This window comes from Crocodylus siamensis, chromosome 7 (assembly GCF_052110815.1).
Source record: "Crocodylus siamensis isolate JL-2025a chromosome 7, ASM5211081v1, whole genome shotgun sequence".
Taxonomy (NCBI): domain Eukaryota; kingdom Metazoa; phylum Chordata; order Crocodylia; family Crocodylidae; genus Crocodylus; species Crocodylus siamensis.
In genome coordinates this window covers 47,648,136-47,667,212 of record NC_143401.1, presented here as the reverse complement: position 1 = coordinate 47,667,212, position 19,077 = coordinate 47,648,136, and the positions used below count along the sequence as shown (strand labels likewise).

At 37.7% G+C, this 19,077-nt stretch overlaps 1 protein-coding gene across 6 annotated transcripts in view; it reads right to left on the bottom strand.

The window, feature by feature from the left end:
• Window positions 1–19,077, bottom strand: part of ARID5B (AT-rich interaction domain 5B) — a 172,184-nt gene that overhangs the window by 46,957 nt on the left and 106,150 nt on the right. For 4 of the 6 annotated variants that reach the window (XM_090057477.1, XM_090057478.1, XM_090057479.1 and 1 more), the window contains exon 5: window positions 5,524–5,636. In XM_090057477.1, coding sequence (XP_089913603.1) covers window positions 5,524–5,636 — 113 coding nt within the window. Of the gene's footprint in view, window positions 1–5,523; window positions 5,637–6,977; window positions 7,091–19,077 lie in introns of those variants that run through there. The other 2 variants (XM_090057481.1, XM_090057482.1) reach the window with 1 other exon arrangement.

The following is a 19,077-nucleotide window of genomic DNA, read 5'->3' as shown; positions in this document are numbered from 1 at the left end:
GCTGGCCATTCCCAATATACTGGCCATCTCCGTAAAATTTCCCTGTGTGAAAACCGTAAGAAATAGCCTTTTTTTGAGATTCTGCAAGACAGAGGCATCCAAGATAACAAATGCATCTTCTTTTAAGATTTTTCTTCATCACCTATCCCTTCACAAATTTTCGTGTATTTTTTGCTAGATAGTTTCTTGCCAGATGTTCTCAAGGAATAGTACCACGTATCTTTAGTTCTATGTACATTTACATTTACTGATGAAATTCCTATAAAGATAAAGGGCTTCATCCAAACCCCAGTGAAACTAAAGCAAACCTTTCCATTGACTTTGCAGAAATCCTTTCCATTGCAATAGGTTTTTATTTATTTATTTATTTAGATTTAGGGCTTTATTCCTTTTTTTTTTACTCTGGGTCCTGAGCAAATTATTTAAAGGCTTCCCCTTATAAAGTTTTATATTGCATTATCATTATGTTCAATGTTATACAGAAGGCTGTGATAAAGTTTCCAATATGAACCCATCATTTCAATAATTTCTAGGGTTTTTAATTTGAGTCATAAATTTGTTGCAGGCTAAAATTTGGAGTGGACTCTTTCAGCTTGGGAACAATTTCTCATTTTTAAACAGCATGTGCTAGAAAAAAAGTCTCTCTGTCCATTTTTAATACATTTAATTTTTAACCGAGGGTGATACAAAATTAAGTATACATACAAATCAGTTAATGAGGAAGGGAGTTATTCTCTACAGAGCAGGCAAGAGAACATAAAGAAAAAAGACAAATAAACAAAAAATATTACAAGTGATGAATCCCAGTTTCCCTCTCTCCCTTGTACACTCTGAAGAGGTTAAAGCACCTGCTAAACTCACAGTAGCCAAAAAAAGGGCAAGGAAGGACCTGGCCTGGTGGTTTATTAAATTAACCTTTGATGACATTTTCAGAGTTTCATTCTTTCAGTGTTCAAGGCACAAGCTTCATCTCTGGACTGTCCCTACCATGTGACAGGCAATATGAAAGAATACTGATACAAGTGAATGAGTAAGATTCAGAGGCCCAAATTCTGTTCTTGTTAGTACCAATGTAAATCCAGCATAATTCTACTAAAGTCAGTGGAGTTATTGCATATTGTTACAACTGAGATCAGAAACTGACCCACAGGTCTTATCTCTGTAAATACAATCTTACACCCAGCTCAGTTTTAGCTTGCATAGTTCTGGCTTTTTTTTCTTTTCCTTTTACTTCCAAGACAGCATAAAGACTTGGAAAGTGCTCTAAACACTGGATTGAGGCCTGCTTGGCCACTTCCTCTATAACATTCTACTCAATAGTGCTTTCATGATTTTTAAACAAAAAAAAAAAAAGGTTCAAATTTCTTTTATAGGAGTTTAAACTCTTTTCATTATGGACTTGCCACAGATGACACATCCAAAATTTTACTTTCAATGGGGATACTGACAGATGTTTACAGAGTCAATGTAGGCATACCTCCCCATTCCTTCCACCCATCTTCACCTACAGCTGAACCCATTCCCTCAGACCACATTTGTACCGGGTGAGTCAGGGTGGAATCACCCCACACTTACCTGGAGGTATTATCATCTGTATGTCTGACCCCACCCCTCAGATAGATCCAGGAAACTTTCAATTGTTTTTCAGATCCCTGGGAAATTTACCCCAATTGAACCATCTAATAGTCAGTCAGCTGCATGCACTGATAATGGCCGGCCCTGGGAAATTCATTTAACCGTTTGGCGTATATTGAAGAGAACTCTAAACGTCTCCCTTGCTCATTCATTTATCAGTAAAGATTTTCAAAGGAACTGCCAACAGCTCCTGGGCTTCTAACTCACATGGGCCACTTCGGGAATCCCAGCCTAATCATAAAGTGCCCAACTACGAAATTGACAATAATTCAAAAATGGCAAAGCTAAGTAAAAAGAAGCTAAATGTAAGGAATGGGGATGTTTATCTATGTTAACAATGAAAAATACCTATTTATGCATATTTAGTACTGGCACTGTCATTCATAGCAAGTGAAGGGTGATGTCTCAAATATTGACCACAGGGACCATATATTTTTATATATAATGGTTTTTTTTTTTACTGGAAACCATATATATATATTTGATGGTTCCCAGAAGAACTGTATTAAAAGTTTTAATCAGATAATGTTGGAGGTTCCAAGTACAAATCTTCAGGTCTGAGAACATGCCAGGCCACCTGTTGCCTTTGGAAGAGAATATGCCAGTAACTTAAATTAATATCCAAGCCCTTGCCATATAAATGAAGCAAAATAGTTATTTTAGTATTTTCACTAGGAGACATAAAAAGTACATTAATTTAGGGAACAATTTCCATGTTTAACAAGCAAATCACTTCTTCTCTTAGAACTTGTAGATCAGAGTACTTTAACAAGTCTTATGACCCATTTTTAGATTCTTTGAATGGGAACTTATTTGGTGGGAAAAGACCAGAAAAAAGCAGAAGTGCAGCTTTAGCTAAGGTGTGGTTTACATAAGCTGGAAGTCATGTAAATCAGCCTAGTTGGGGTGACATAGGAAGTGTTAGAGCCTCAGGATTCCATAGGCCACTGCTCATATTAAAGAAAGTGTGATATTTTTTTCTTGCATACTTGATGCTACTTCAGTGAAGGGGTCTGTATTAGGTTACAGTTCATTTCTATGATTCCCAACCCAGGATAATATCTTGCCCTTGGTGTATATTCCATATGGCATAAAGGGGCCACAATAGCTGGAAGAGAGCTCAAAAACCAGTGTAGACACACAGGTGGCACATTCCCCATGCAACACCTTCAAGTACTAGGATGGCAACAAGGCATTTTTAAAAGGCTTCCTGAACTGGAATTTATTCAGAAATACTGAAAACAACTCAAATGCCTTTGTGTGTCAAGTAATAGTAAGAGTCCACAAAATTATTTGCTTGTAGTTAAGGCAAACAAGCTTCATGAAAACTAGAACCATAATGGCTTACAATGTTTTTTAGTTGCTGATTGACAGCAAAGAACTTCAGATATAGCTAGTGATTATTATTTCACAATCTGTGTTGGTTTTGTACATAATCCTGACAGGATCAAAACAACAGTGTTCAAAACCTCAACCCTTTTTCCATATGCCTCCATTTGAACCTCACCTCACCTCTAGGACTTCAGTAACAAGACAGCTGACAGACCATTCTGCCTCTACCAATCAAGCAGTCTTCACTTGGAAACTGGCCTATTGTTAATTAGGGTTGTCAGCAATGGAATGCCATGACTGGGTACTGAAAATGGCACACTAGTTGCAAGAAAATGCCGAGAGGGCAAAACCAGTTGACAAAATATATATAGGAGTGACTAAAGCACTCCTATGGTTTTGATTTGTCTACATTATCAGTTAAACCATTTTAAGCATTGGTTTAGAGTGATCTGACATTCACTGCTGTCAAGAGCAGGTCAAGGACAGAATGGGGAGAAGGGAAGCCCAACACAGAACTATATCTAAAATCCATGCAGCCCAAATACCCACAATAATGTGGAGAGACTATGTATATCTCAGTCCTCTCCACAGAAAAACCAGACAACATTTAGGTGGGACTCAAGCAGCATAAAGTACAGTCACCTTGTGTTTGAATGATTCTTATATGCTTGGTGTCTCCTCTGGTGCTACATAAAATATTCACTCAGTCCTGCAACCCTAAATCATATGAAGTCCTATATCAGTCAGTGCGACTTAATGCATTAGTAAGGTGTGCACATCATACCTTATATCATGAACACTTTTATTATTTATAATTAAATTAAACCAGCCTAGATAATTAATATTATTAATGTCTGCATAATGATGAACACAGTATGCCTAGATAAATAGGCCAAATTTTAGGAATGTTCTAACATTTGACAAGTAGAGCACCCAAAACAAACACAGCTAGTATAGACAATAAGCTGTGATAACAAGGTGGGGTTTGAACACTATTTACATGTACTACCTGGATCATAACTACCTGTATGTTACACTATTCTAGTGTGCCTATGTACAGTGCTTTAACTTGGAAAACAGGGAATTCTGTCCATTTGAAATATTTGTATCTTGCAGACTTTGAATATTCTTACATGCTCTAGTTACAAAATTATGACAAATTTTGTAATACCTTGCAGGAACCTGAAAGTTAACATGCCAGGATTCAGCATCTTTTAGCAACAGTTGTATAAGAAGATCAGCAGACAATATTGTAGATGCCCACTGAGCACTAAGTGCACATAAATGAGAGTCACACCGACTTAAGGACAGAATTTCATCATTAATTTCTGGGGGGTTTTGTTTCCATTAATGCATGTGTCAATTTTAGCATAACTGAAATGCTGGAGTCCTCATATGAGAAACTGAGAACTTGACACTTCCACCTGAACTCTTTAACCTCCAACTCCCTAGCAAGTTCACATGCAAAACAAGAAAAACTTGGATTGATCTAAAGAGGTTCACTGTATTTCCCAAAGGGTTACTCACAACAATGATATTTCTTTTCAGAAGCACATACCTAGAATTTGCTGAAATAGTCAACTTGAGGAGTTGGTTAAATCTATGTAAAATGTTTGGTCAATGCATACAACTATCACTGTGACAGAAATTTATTATAAATAAGAGCCTGTGGCTCTCTTTCTCTCTCTCTCCCCCTAGTTTTCTATCTTTGTATCTTACAGCTTGGCCTGACAATTTGCTTTCAAATTAAACTTTCCATTAATGTCCTGAAGGATTCATTACTGTAAATTATTTTTTTAAAAGAGAAAAGAACATTCCTATTTCAAACACATGCACAACATACAAAATGGAAAGTAAATTCCACTTCAGAAAGCTCATTTTAAAATAATTTCAAGAAATGGACTCAAACCCACAGAAGGCTAACAGAGGTCTAAAAATACAAACTGACAACCCAACCTTCTTTCACACTATGTAGCTAAGTACTACAGCACATACACTATATCAGAAGAGGCACTGCTCAAAGACCCCTGAAATGTCTAGGGTATGTATTAAGATCCAGTCCAATTTTTTTTTAGTTTTTAGAGTTTCCTTACACGTCTTTCTTATAAGTCACAGCATTAAACCATACTTTTTGTGCTTCTTGGAAACCATTATTTAGAGGCAGTTCTCATTTCATGTTATGTTTATCTTCAGACTTATATTTAGAAGCACATTGTAACACTGAGAATGGCTCTACTGGTTTATTTTTAATATGAAGGCACTGTCTTAAACTATGTTTGTGTGTCATAGAATATAAAAACTAGATGCCACTAGATGCCATAAAAGCTTAATCACTGCCATTTTCCAAACAAGCCCATACCCTGAGGTTTTATGTGAATATGGTTGTTGGTAACTTCTAACAGTCTAAAGTGAAAAAAACAGAACTACAGAAAAGATTCTTCATTTGTTTACATTAAAAAGTTATACTCTAAATTTGAAACTGTATGCTGGGAAACAAAGGCCGAACTGTCTCTAAAGACAAGAGTGTAGTGAAAAGAGTATTACTAAGTGATTTACCTTGGCAACAGCTTTGCTTTCAGAATTATTGTTGGAATCCTTAACGCCATTTAATGAATCTCTTCTCTGTGGGCATGGCTTCTTTTTGCGTGGTCTGCCTTTAAGATTTGGTGCTGAAAATTAATGGAGAACAATTTGAGCACATTTTCTTATACATGGACTTTTAACAGCTGAAAGTATAATAAATCATTCCAAAACAATCAGTCACAGAAATGTACACATCTGTCTGTAGCAAATGCTCATTATGAGGTTCTCATCCCCCAAGGGTTATATCTTGATATACTATACTTCTCTATATCATATCCCCTAAGGCTAAGGTATTCTACTTTTACATATCTAATTAACAGAAAGTCAAGCAGGGCTCCAAAGGACACTGAAAGTACATTTGTATCTTCCTAGTGCAAAAAAGAACAAAACAGCATATTAATGGAAAACTTGACATTACTTAAAACAATGCACTTGTTTTTTTTATCTGAAAGATTTAAAAAAAAACTTTGGAAAACATTTGCCCCCAGAAGTTTTGAAGTATTAACATTCCTTACAACTTTAAGCAGTTTTAATATACAATGACATTCCTACCAAAGTTCTTTTATTAAATGTCAATACCAAATATTTCTAGAAGTAAAAAAGTATCAGAATCATTGACTGATGTTTCATAATGCATACTAACTAGATACAATCCATCTAAATACAGTTTTATCGGGTACTTAAGATGTTTTGATAAGATAGCTCTGAAATACCATACCAAATAAATCCTAACCATTCTGAGCTATATTTAGAAAACTAGTATATGGGTCATGAAAGGGGGGAGGGGTGGAAATCAAAAGTCTCCTTCAATAATTATATCAAAATACCAATTATGACTCACACATAGAAATATAAGGTTAAGCAGATGATTTGTTCAATACTAAGTGCCCTGCATATGCTTTCAGATCAAAATCAGCCTCATACTACTACAACATTAAAAATAATAAACAATCATTAACTAATGACTATACTGAAGAAGATAATTTGCTTTAAACATTTAATTTCTAGGTAACCATTGTTTTCATTACTTCAAGGGATGACTAGAACAATGTCAGAAATCTGAACACCATAAACCTCTTGAGTGTCTTCTAATTGCTTCTAATCTTACATTTGTCACACAGTAAGGCAGTGGTTTGAGGACATTTTACATTTTAATTAGTTTGCAAACACAATAAAGGGTGCTAATTTGATTTTATACTTTGAATAACAGTAGGCATATTTGGTCTGTTTAGAAAAAAAATAGCAGCTGTAGTTTTAAAACCAAAAGTCTAAAACCCTTCAATTTCTATTATAGCATTGACACACTAAAAAAAAAAAAATCCACTGACACACATTCTGTTTGTAGGAATGTACTACAGAAAGCAATTCTGAAATTGTCATTTGAGGCTAACATGCAAAATCAAACAAAGAGATAAAGAAATTATTACCCATTCCAGTCGACAAACATCTGCCTGATTTATATCTGTACTCATGAATGCTACAGCATGTGACTGCACTCTACATCCCTGGAAGTCTCGACTTGGTGTGGATGTCAGTCTTACACAAAATGAGCACTAAGAGTATTTGCTCTGTGCTTACAAATCCCCTCCCCCAGCTGCTCTATTACTCATATAAACATAGATGAGTGACTAGCACAGAGTGTGGGATGCGCTCTTAGGACTTGAGCTTTTGCTGCCAGACTGCCAGCTACTGCCACACTATCCTACTTTATTTATAAATGTAGCTTGTGGTTTCATCTTAATTGTTTTTGTTGATTCTGACCCCTTACACGTTATTTGGATGCAACACTGAGTTTCACAAATCCTAGCCTGGAGCCAAGGTGTTCTTGCTAAAAGAAAAAAAAAGATACAGTGTAAAATGAAAATGTTTCCATAATTTATCACAGCCTGGCCCACACACAAAAATGGTAATGACTACCATAGAATTTCTGAGCCAAATTCATCTCTTCTGTATGTCTACTGGAGTCTTTAGATTAACAGTGATGAAATTGGCTTTTATGTTCTTTAACTTGAATTACTTTTTAGGAAAGAAACGTGTAAAAGTAGTTCAAGTCTCGATACAAAGTACAATGCCAAAACTCAGGATAACAAGTATCACACTAGAAAGCACTCCTATGTTTAGCTAAAAGCTTTAAAAGCAAAAAGGGCATTTGTTACTAAATTCCAGGTATATTGAACTTGCATATAAATACTGTTTGATTTGGAGCAATAGACGGCAGAACTGGCACAAAACCATTATGAAATCAGGCTTTCTGCATTCTTTCAGTTGCTAAGGAGTTGCAGCTGAAAACAGCTCTTTCCAGAATAGTCTAGGACTGCCCCCCATATGACATAGGAGCACTTTACATCCAATTCAAATAGGACACACAATTAGTTTTAAAAATTATATAATACTGACAGATGATAAACACTTTCACTCAGACTAGCTTAGTAGAAGGCACTTGCCTCTAATATCCACTCCATAAAAGAAAACATTTGAAACATTTCCACTCACACATGAAACAGCCATTAATATTTTGCTCTCCAAACCATTACCAATAAGGGTATTGTTCTAAGACTATTTATATTTTCAACTATATCCATTTTGTGCTCTGAGTTGTGGTATTTGCTAGTGCTGAGCAAATAATTTATAACAAATCATGCACCTAATTTAATGTTTAATATTAAATATATACCTGACATATCCATAACCAAATTGCAGTGTCCTTGAATTTCATAATTATGGTTATTGTAATTTTGAAACACTCTACAGATTGATCATGAACAGTTTTGTAAGAATACTGGATACTCAAAATGTACTGACTTGTTGATTGATCTGATAAGTTATGCAATATTTTTTTTTTCCAAGACAAGAACCCATGAAAAAGTCATTTTCTGTGAACTGCTGGATTAGTCTGGCCTGATAACTTGAACATTCCCAGAAGGACAATATGGACAAAGCAAATTTAAGTAAAAACTTGAACAAGGACCTGTAGAAAAAAATGCTGATGCTTATTTGTCTTTTCATAATCAATATGTCTGCAAAGGAACCTGAGAAGCTGGACATGCTATCAGTCTTCCTCTTTTTTTTTCCCCCTCAACATTTGATAACACATTCCATTACACCCACTAGCTCAATGTTCTTTCTCCTCAAGTATTTAAGAGAAAGGAGGAAAAATTCAGCTACTGAACTGCCAGTGGAAATAGTATGGTGTGCACCACCAAAAGCACATTCTGTTGAACCCGGAATAAAGACCCCAAGGCCAAAACTTTACTATATACATCCCAGTATCAAGATGAGATTTTTTTGACATTTGGAAGCTCTGTGAAGATCTTTAAATAAGATCTTTAACATTTGCACACTTGGAATCACAGGTGAAATGTATTCCACTATGTCAGTCTAGTCTCCATCTGTAAGTCGTCATCACTACCTGACTGGAAACGATTCCAAAGCACCATGTTCTCTGCTGCTAAGGCTGAAAGCTGTGTGAAGAAACTTGCAAAAGACCTGTGCACCATTTAAGTGGTGCAAACAGACTAATCTAGATCATGATTCAGCAAATTAAGTGAATTGTAAGCATGTAAGCCACATTAAAGGTAATAGGACAACTTGTGCTTAAGAGTTAGGGACATAATTATCTGACCAAATCAGGACCTGGGTTATGAGGATTAAAGTTTATTTCAAGATTAACAGCCTGTTAAGTGTAGTCATATAGGCACAAGGCATTCATATAGATAGATGTAAATATTCACGCGTACATGTAAATAAAGTTATCTTCACAGTTAAAATTGTTCAGATAGCAATCTGAAATAGAACAGGAAAAGTTTGCATTGAAGAATGCTACTTCACCTGCTGAGTTCTGTCAAACATTTCAGGTATGACCTGATAAAACACACCCAGCTGTAAAATGTAAGTATGGGCTAATTTCTAGTTTGCTAATGGGCAACAGCTGAAGTAAAGGCAATAGTGTAATGATGAGTGGGACACAAGCCCTGGGTACTGCCTAGGAGGGGAGGGGGATCATCACTTAAGTGGGGGGTCAGGTCAGAATGGAGCTGAAGGGGCATCTCACTTTTCCATCTCTCTCACTCCCCTCTGCACCTTGCACCATCCCTGCAGCAGCTTTAACTCTGGCAGCAGCAGTTGGGTGGTAGAGCAGTGGTGACACCTGGTGCACGAGCAGAGGCTGGAGGCTCACTGCTGTTGGGGGGAGATGCCACTTCCCTTTTTGCAACCAAAAAGTGTGTAGCTTTTTGACCACTCAACACATGTACAAAAAAGGAGGTCCCCCTGCAGCTGCAAACCTCTTGTTGCTGTCTCTGGATTTGCACTGCCACCACTGAGGGCACAGAACCGGGCAGTTATGCCTTTGTGTAAAAGGCTAGTAAAAAGGCCCTTAGATCCATTATCTTTCATGCTGCTAATTAACTGAGATGTAGGGGACCTCTTTCCTCAATGGGTTATGCTAGTTTTCTTTTTTTAAGTGAAGACTCTACCATGAGACTGTGACAATTACTTTATTTTTTTGAGTGAAGACACTGTCTGTTGTTTTACCATTAATCTTCCTCATATATTCCCACTCTTCTTAGATGGTCTTGGAATAGAGTCATAATAATGGCTTTAGCAATACTGGTTACTTCTATGGAAGGAGACTGAGCCATGAATACAGAAATCAGGAAGGTGAAGATGGAGAAAGATTCAGATGCAAAATACTTGTTAAAAAAAAGAAAGAAAAGAAAACTGAAACCTGCCTAACTGATTAGAAAATGCTATGTTTACCATATGAAGTTTGTTTTTCAGCTATTACTGCTTGGTGGTAAAGTCCTGTGTTCTTGATTAGGTGAACGTGTGTGAAATGAAAATGTCATGAACTTCAACAGTTACACAAGCCACAATGACAACCATATCTTAATAACACTTCCTATTCTGGAAAACATTTTATTGCCTACTCAGCTGTGAATTCTCAGGGAAATTTAGTTATAGGGATCTGGTCAGATATGGAAACATATTTTCTGTGTGCAAGAAAGATAAAGGGGCTGATGTATGGAAAAAAGCATCACAGTAGGCATGTCTACTCAAGATGTAGATTGCATAGTAGCCTGATACTACTGCACAGTAGCATTGCGTGGCAAAAATGTGCTGAGACACTACTGCGCAGTAGCATCATTTAAAATGCATTCACTGGTGCTACTGAGCAGTAACTCTAGTTCTGGTAAAATATCCAGTAAATCCTATGCTCTCAAGAACTGTTTCTTATGTATTTACACAACAGAGCTGTGGTACATTTATGATGCTACATTAACATTCTGAGGCTTACACAAGCCAAAGTAATATACTAAACAAATCTATCCTTATACTATAAAAGTATATCCTATAATATACTATAAGTCTACCCTTTCGCATGACACTGTAGTGATCTCATAGCATCATGTGGATCCAGACATGATGGAATTCATATGTAAGACAAATGATGACAGCCTTCCTGTTGGAATGACTGGGTCTTGCCTTACAGTTTAAATTTTCTGTACAGTGATTACTGCCACAAGTCCAACTAATTGAAGCTTTACTACAATATTGTTCTACACATTTATATATTTTGACTGACATGAAAGACATGTTGTTACAGGAAAGGTGTTAAAAAGTGGGCTTCACACAGTTAAAGTCCAGCTTCATTGGCAATTTGACAAAATCGGGGTTGTAGCCAAAAGCCTTTAATGAGAGTGGAATGTATTGCCTCATTTGTTATACCTGGATTACTTACTCATACTAAGTCTAAAATAACTGTGGACTCCGTTGGCTGCTCAACAAACCATGCAAGTAAACACCCCAGTTCTAACACTTTAAACATCCACCTTTTTCTTGATCATTCTACATTACTTATTCTAGCAAACGTCTAAGAAATTGTAATGCCCATGATCAAAGTCCCTGCCCTTTTCAGGGCTCTCTGATCTGCACAACTATTTCCTGATATAATCCTGACCTGTATGGTTTACAGTTTCTCAGAAACACTGAAAAGAACAAAAAGAAGCCTATAAGCCTATCACCATATTTCCTTATAAAAGGAATGTGCTTGGATAGCTGCTCTGTATTTCTAATATGTATTGCCATACAGCTTTTAGATTTTCTTTAATTTATTTCCTTGTTGCTGTTTTGTGGAGTAACTTGGAGGAGCAATATTTTTGCCTAAAGCAGCAATATTCTTGCCTAAAGCAAAGATGATCAACTATGACCCATACAGAAACCACCTGACTCCGTACTGAGCAGGGAATTAGTTGGACATCTGGGCTAAGTACAGACATTAAAATAGCTAAAGGCAGAATTGATCTAAGCTATAGAGTTTTCAGTAAGCAGTGCAGTTTAGACTGGTAGCGAACAGAACACACATTTGCCCAGGGGGGCATGCAACTCTTATAGAGCGGGTTCTGCCATTTTAAATCAGTCTGCGTGTGCTCAACTTCTGTTCTGTTATAGGTATAGACTAGTTTTGTGTGCTGAACTTCTGTGCTGTTATGGGTATATACCAGTTTCCAATCACATATGCCAACAGAAATGTGTGTACTTGGTCCTGGGGCTGAATTGAAATAGGACAAAAAAGACAAGGTCCATGGAATAGATCAGATTTGAAAGTTTGGGGAAGTGTGATGATAAATCTGGGGTAAGAAAGAACTCTTTTCCCTAGAGGAGCAAGAAGCTGAGCCAGATGTGACAAGCTTGAGAAGGGCTTACAAGTGTGAGGAGAAATTTGTTTTTCTGCTCGTTGTGAGTGCCTGCTAGAACTGCCAGCATTTTCTCTTGGTTGATTCCCATCTTCTCCCAATAGAATCCCCTTTCACTGTAGCAATTCTTTGTGCCCCTCCCTGTTTTCTCCATAATTAATCTGGAACCCAGATAATATAAATGCTTTGCTCTGGCTTAGAATCACGGAGTTCTGTGGAGCCCTTGAAAGACTGGGAAGCTTGAGAGCTCAGAAGGGTGAGAACAGTGCAGTGCATCAATCCCAAGAACACATAACAATTTAAGTGGCAGCACCATGCCAAATGTGGTACACAAATAGGCTTTGAATTCAACTTAGAGGTAGGTAGGACAATGCCAAGCCACAGATCCCAGAAAATCTGTAAGATAACTATCTTTTCTGAATGAGATCACCAGTGACAAACAACTTCATCCAAAGAGATGCCTAACGAATATTATTATGGGTCATTATTACATATCTGAAATTCATAGCTAGCAAACCACTTTAATGAAGGGTCCCTTAACATTTACCCCTCACCAGAGGAAATGTCTACCATCCTATGGTAGACATTTCCTCTGGTGAGGGGTGACCTCAATTCTCTTCCATGGTTAGGTGATCTCCAGTGCTTTTTTGGAGTTTGAATTGCTTCCTTGATTTCCTCTTCTCTTTGGTCTCCTTTAATTTCTTTCATCTCATCCTCAGATCCTTCCTCTCCCATTAACAATAACATATTTTACATTTAATTCTTTAAAATTTTATTCAATGGCTCCAGGCTCCAGGAAGCTCTCCCTCCATACTTACTCATTTTTTGGACATGCTGAATCTATGCAGTGGGGAGATGGGACAGGGCTGTGTTGAGAGGACAACTTGAAAGAAGCAAAGGAAGATCAGGAATTATTGCATAACTGTCCAGATGGGGTGGAAAGATCAGGTCAGATCCTTATTTAGAAAACTCTTAATTTGGGGAAAGTAAGTGTTTCTATGCATAGCAAGCAGAACCCATTGTATCCCTATGAAAATCAACAGTGAACACCTACTTTTTCTGTGAACACCTACTTTTTCCAATAACTGCGTGGAAACAGTTAGTGAAGATTAATTTTAACCCTTCTAAATGTAACTTTAGAATCACTGTTCACTTAATAGTATGTTTTTAAAATACTACTATGATCATTATAAATGCCAGTCAGTACCATTTCATGTGCCTCTTTCTTCACACTGACATCCCTATGTGTACTATAAGTATCTCAAGTCTGAGTTTCCTGTTGAAAATTTTTCCCAGGTATTTTCTTAATCAACGTACTTTCTTACTCTTTTCTGTAACTTATATGCTCTGTAGGTGTATAATTGAACATGTCAGAGTACATTGGAAAACTGTATTGTATACTGAGAGGTGCACTAAATATCTGAACAATTTACTAACTCATAAGTATACAGAGTATACTTGTGTAACCATTTCTAAGGTTTTGTTTTAGAAATGAGATATTCTTTTTTTCTAAATGTGGGGAAAATCAATTTACTACTTCTCTAAAGAAAACATTCCTCATTTGGAAATAAGTCAGACAGACACTTTTGTATGGATTAATGTGGAGACATGCAACTTGCTGCAGACTGATTTTGTTTTGGCTTTTCTCTGGACTATCTCCTAAAAAATAAATGTCATCCTGTTACAAGAGTACTATTTAATTATTGTTATTATTTTTAAATATAAACATTGGATGTATTGCAAATATACCAAATAAATAAGAGTCTGATTTTGAAACTGACTGAATCTTCTTGATTTCCACTGAAGACAATGCAGGACAAAGTATAGATTAATATTACATTTATAAGTCATAACATCAGATTATTTTTTCCTTAGATGTGTTTAGAATTTAAAACTTGTACTACAAGGACATTTTTCTACCTTTTGGACAAGTACACTTTTTTAAAAGGAAATAGTGAGAAAGAGAAGGATGTAGAAATAAGTATAAAGTAGCAGTCATGAAGTATAGAAACCCAATAAGACATCAAGGAAAAATTCATGGCTGAGCCTAGCATTAGTAGAAGCTCACTACTAGATGGTGATGATAAAGTTGTTAATAATGTCACAGCCAAGGCAGAAATATTCGCTAAGTATATGCTCTGGATTTCAAAAGAAACAGGATGATGTTCATGTCTCACACATGATGATGAAGTGCTTTCCAATCCGTTGGTAACCCAGGAGAATGTTAAACATTAGTAGGAGTAAGCATTTTTAAAACAGTAGGTCCAAATAATTTGCATCTATCAGTTTGTAAGAGTTGGCTATGAAATCACCAGTTTGATCACATTCATTTAATAAACCCAGAATACAAAGTAAATAGCAGATGACAGGAGTGCTAATATTTTGGTAATATTCAAAGAGGAGACGCGGGATTATCTAGGTAGCCATAGGCTGGTAACTGTGACATTACTGCAAGGTAAAATAATGGAAGATCTGAGAGGGAATTCAATTAATAGAGTTAAAGGGTAGCAGTATAATTAATGCCAATCAACAAGGGTTTATGGAAAATAAATCTTGTCAAACAAGCCTGGTTTCATTCTTACGTGAGGTGACAACTTTGAAGGATGAGGGTAACTGTATACATGCAATATACAGAAGACTATGTGAGACAGCTGGTTAATAAAAGTCACTCTTATTAAAAAATTAGCACTCTGTAATGTAAATTGATTTAATAAACAGCTAACAAATCTCAAAAAGTGGTCCTCAATGTGGAATCATCATTGAATGGGGATTTTCTAGTGGAATTCCACATTACCTGGTAACAGGCTGGGCCTTATTCCAATTTTTCATATAGTAGATTATTTCTAATAAAATCTGAAGATAACATAAAGATCAGCAGACTGGTAAATAATGAGGATAAAGCAGGCATACAGAGTAATCTGGATAATTTGGTAATCGGGGCCATCCAAAACAACATGCTTTTTAATACAGCCAAATACCAAGTTATACATCTAGGAAAAAAGAATACAGACCTTAGCTGTGGAATGGGGTACCATATCATGGGAGCAGCAACTCTGGAAAGGTCTAAGGGTAAGATTGGACAAGCAAACCAATATCAGCAATGTAGTGCTGTGGCTATAGACTAATGCAGTCCCTAAATGTATAAACAGAAGAGTAGTGAATAGAAGAAAAAAGTTAATTTACCACCATTGATGAGACATATGTTGGATTACTGCATATAGTTTTGCTGTCTACATTTGCAAATGCATGTTGAAAAATTGAAGGTACAGAAAAGAGCCACAAAAAGATTTGAGAAATGGAGACTATCCCTTACAGAAATGTAAATAGCTCAATACAAGAAGTCAGACCAGATGGTTTCAGGGTCCCTTTTAGCTTTACTCTATGAGCTTAGGAAAGAAGGGAGTACAGTCTTGAAATACAGGCAGTCCTCGACCTACAACATTTTGAGTTACAATGTTTTTCACCAACAATATTTATAAATTGACACCTTGTTTCAACTTTCTGATGTCAGTTTCAACTTTACAATGCTTGATCTGATGCAACACCATGCCAGCAAACAAGTTTGCTACATCACCCATCTCCCTGGAGAACATCTGTCCAAACTTCCTTGGACACTTTCTTTAAGAAAGCAGACAAGACTGCAGAAAAACCTGCAGCCAGGAATCCTGAGAAGACTCCAGTCAAGAACCTTTCAAAAAGTCCAACCAAGAGACCTTCAAAAAGGCCAGCAAAGTCACCTCATAGAAGTCCTCCCAAATCAATATCATTGCTATTTACAATATAGCATTAATGTAGCTATATTGCTCATCTATAATTGATTGAGTACAAAATTATGGGTTATTTTGGGTGAAAATAGGGTATCAGGCTTTGGTTCAGGAATCAATCCCCATTTATAACATATTTTCCTATGGGAAAATCAGGTACGAGTTACATTTTGACTTAAGATGCAGTTTTCAGGAACCAATTGTGTCATAAGTCAGAGGACTGCCTTTACTAAGAATGAGAAGATGAACTTCAAGGGTTAAGGCCTTGATTCAGTGAAGCCCTGAGGCACATGCCTAACTTGCACATAAGTAATTCCACTGACTTCAGTTAGACTATTCAAATGATTAAGGTGAACACAAATATTTAAGAGCCTTACTGAACTGAATCAGACATCTAAGTCAATAGAACTACTTTTGGGTGCCTATACATGTGTTCCAGGGTAGGGGCGTGTTAATTAGAGCAACTCCCAAGGTGGTGGGTGGCACTTCAACTACAGCTTGCTTGACAAGCTTTAGTAAAAGCTCCCCCACTGCCATTTTGAAATGCAGGATGCTGAATACCCAAAACGCTGGAGTGTTCTGATTAGAATGCTCTAGAAGATTCAATTAATTGAGTCTGCTCTGACACGTTCTAATCAGAACACATTAGAGCATGTGTAACATGCCCTTTGAGACTAAGGGCAGCAGGGGTCATCACGCCCCCCACCCCCTCAAATCTATTATCATAGATTTTAAAGGAGGACATGATTGGGCTGTGATGGAGCACATATCCCAGGTAATTGAAAATTTTATTTCCTCCCAAAGTAAAGCTGACCCTTATTTTGCATACCCATAATATTCAATGGGCAGCTCTCAATGTTGGATCCAATTTACAAAGTATTCTGAAGCTGGCATTTGTTAGAAATGTACGTAGATCACATCACTAGAAAAACTAACAAAATCTGGCTTTTTAGAATATTTTGGGTTAAAAAAACTGGGCAAAGGGATGAACAAGCACAAGTGGATTATGTAATAATCAGAAGGCCTGCAAACACAGCAGTAAGAAGTGAGAATGGACTACAAACCCATGCTACAAGTTAGCCAATACCATCAAAACTCAGGAAAACACACAATGCACAAATATCAACTTCCATTAGAAGTTCTCCGTATCAAACCTTCATTATAAACCTTTAGAAAATAAAAGTAAAACAAGAACCCACAGCAGATGTTAAACAGGTCTTTTTCCCAGCAACATTTCTAATTCCAGCAAAAGCTAGCATTTGTTAAATTGCTCTCTAGCAGAGTCAGCACTATCCAATGGAGACGTGACCTACATACCTTGAAAATACAATAGATACATAACCAATAGAGCGGTGCGAAGCTTCGGGTGGTGATTCAATTTGGAGGAGATTCGGACTGATTCAGTGCCCAAATTGCCAAATTTGAACTGAATCAGGGGACCAATTTAAAGGTCCGAATTGATTCAAAGCTTTCGGAATCTTCAGCAAAGATTCAGGGAGCTTTGATGATTCGGGCAGTCCCCGGTGGCTGCCGCATGGAGCTGCAGCCACTACAAGCTGGTAAGTACTAGGGGTGGGAGAGTGGGGGCTGGGGGAGGGGACAATGGGGGCCCCTGCTAGCCCTCTGACCCCCGCCCACTCCCCCAGCACCCGCATGGCTGCCCCTGCCCACCCCAGCTCGGTATTTTAAAAAAATCCCGGTGCTCACCAGGTACTGCTGAGCAGAGGGCGATCCCCACTGCTTGCTGCTCCCCCAAGCTGCATGGGGGGCTCTGCACAAGCCCCCTCAACCCCCACAGCTGCCCCGCCTGCTGGGGCTCTGGCCCTTTAAGAAAAAAAAAAAAGTTGAGACAAGCCCCAGGACTCTGCTCCTGGGGCAGCCTTGGGGCTTCAGGGGCTCCTGCAGAGCCCCCCCACATGGTGGGGGGCAGCAGGGATCATCCCCCACCAGCAGGAGTGGTGAGTCCCAGAGTTTCTTTAGGTTTTTTTTTTCTTAAAGGGACCAGAGCTGGCCCATGCGGGGTACCCGTAAGAGGGCTGGGGGAGTGGGGGTGGGCAGTGGCGGCTCGTGCACAGCCCTCCACACAGCATGGAGCACTGGGGGTCAGTAGAGATTACTCCCTGCCTGGCAGAACCTGCTGACCTGGGACTTTTTTTCCCCCCGCAAGTGCTAGGAGATGGGGCAGGTGGGGCACCCACTGCTGGGCTGGGAGAGGGGCAGGGTATGGGCCTGGCTTGGCTGACTTGGAGATTCAGCTGAATCTAATCAGGACAGTGATTCCAATCACCAAATTGAATCACTGTCCCCTGAATCGGCCAAATCCAAAGCAAATACTAGCCGCTTTACACAGGCCTAACAGCCAATCATACCCACACAGATAGCCAAATTAGACAGATCAGATATGGTAACAGACAACTAAAAACTGGACACAGTTTAAGAACCTAAATATGGAAGATAAACATTCATAAAATAGATGGGTGTAAAAGGGAAAGTTTCCAGAAATCTTTGATTTTGGAATTGATAATTGTAGCTATGAAGCCACAAACACCTTACAGCTCATACAAGGAAATAACATAGTTGTTAGTTAAGCCACAAATACTGCCTATTTATGTCAAAGTATTTTGGAAAGTACAACTACTTTATTTTAATCATAAAAATGCTATGATTTCATTCTTTCATTCATTTTTTTAACTCTACCATTGCACTTAAAAATCATTATAATTTGTTGCATGAGGGTATAAGCCGAGAGCCCAGTAAATCCTCGACATCTTCATGTGATTTCCAGGAACATAAGTGAAGAAAGTCAGGTGAAAACTGCAATGGTTGAACTTTTAAAAGTATTCAGCCTTGGCTTAAACCCTGTTCCAGTGAAGTCACTGTGGTTTCCACTGACTTTAGTGGGAGTGGAATTAAGCCGGTGTTTCTAAAAATCCAGCTGTGTAATACTGCACTCAACTATGATGTTATTATCTGGAATAACAATCACTATTAGTCTCTGGCTCTAGTGGGTTTGTTTTTAAAAAACACGTCTACTTTTCTGAGTGTGTGATAGTGGAACTACCATTTTT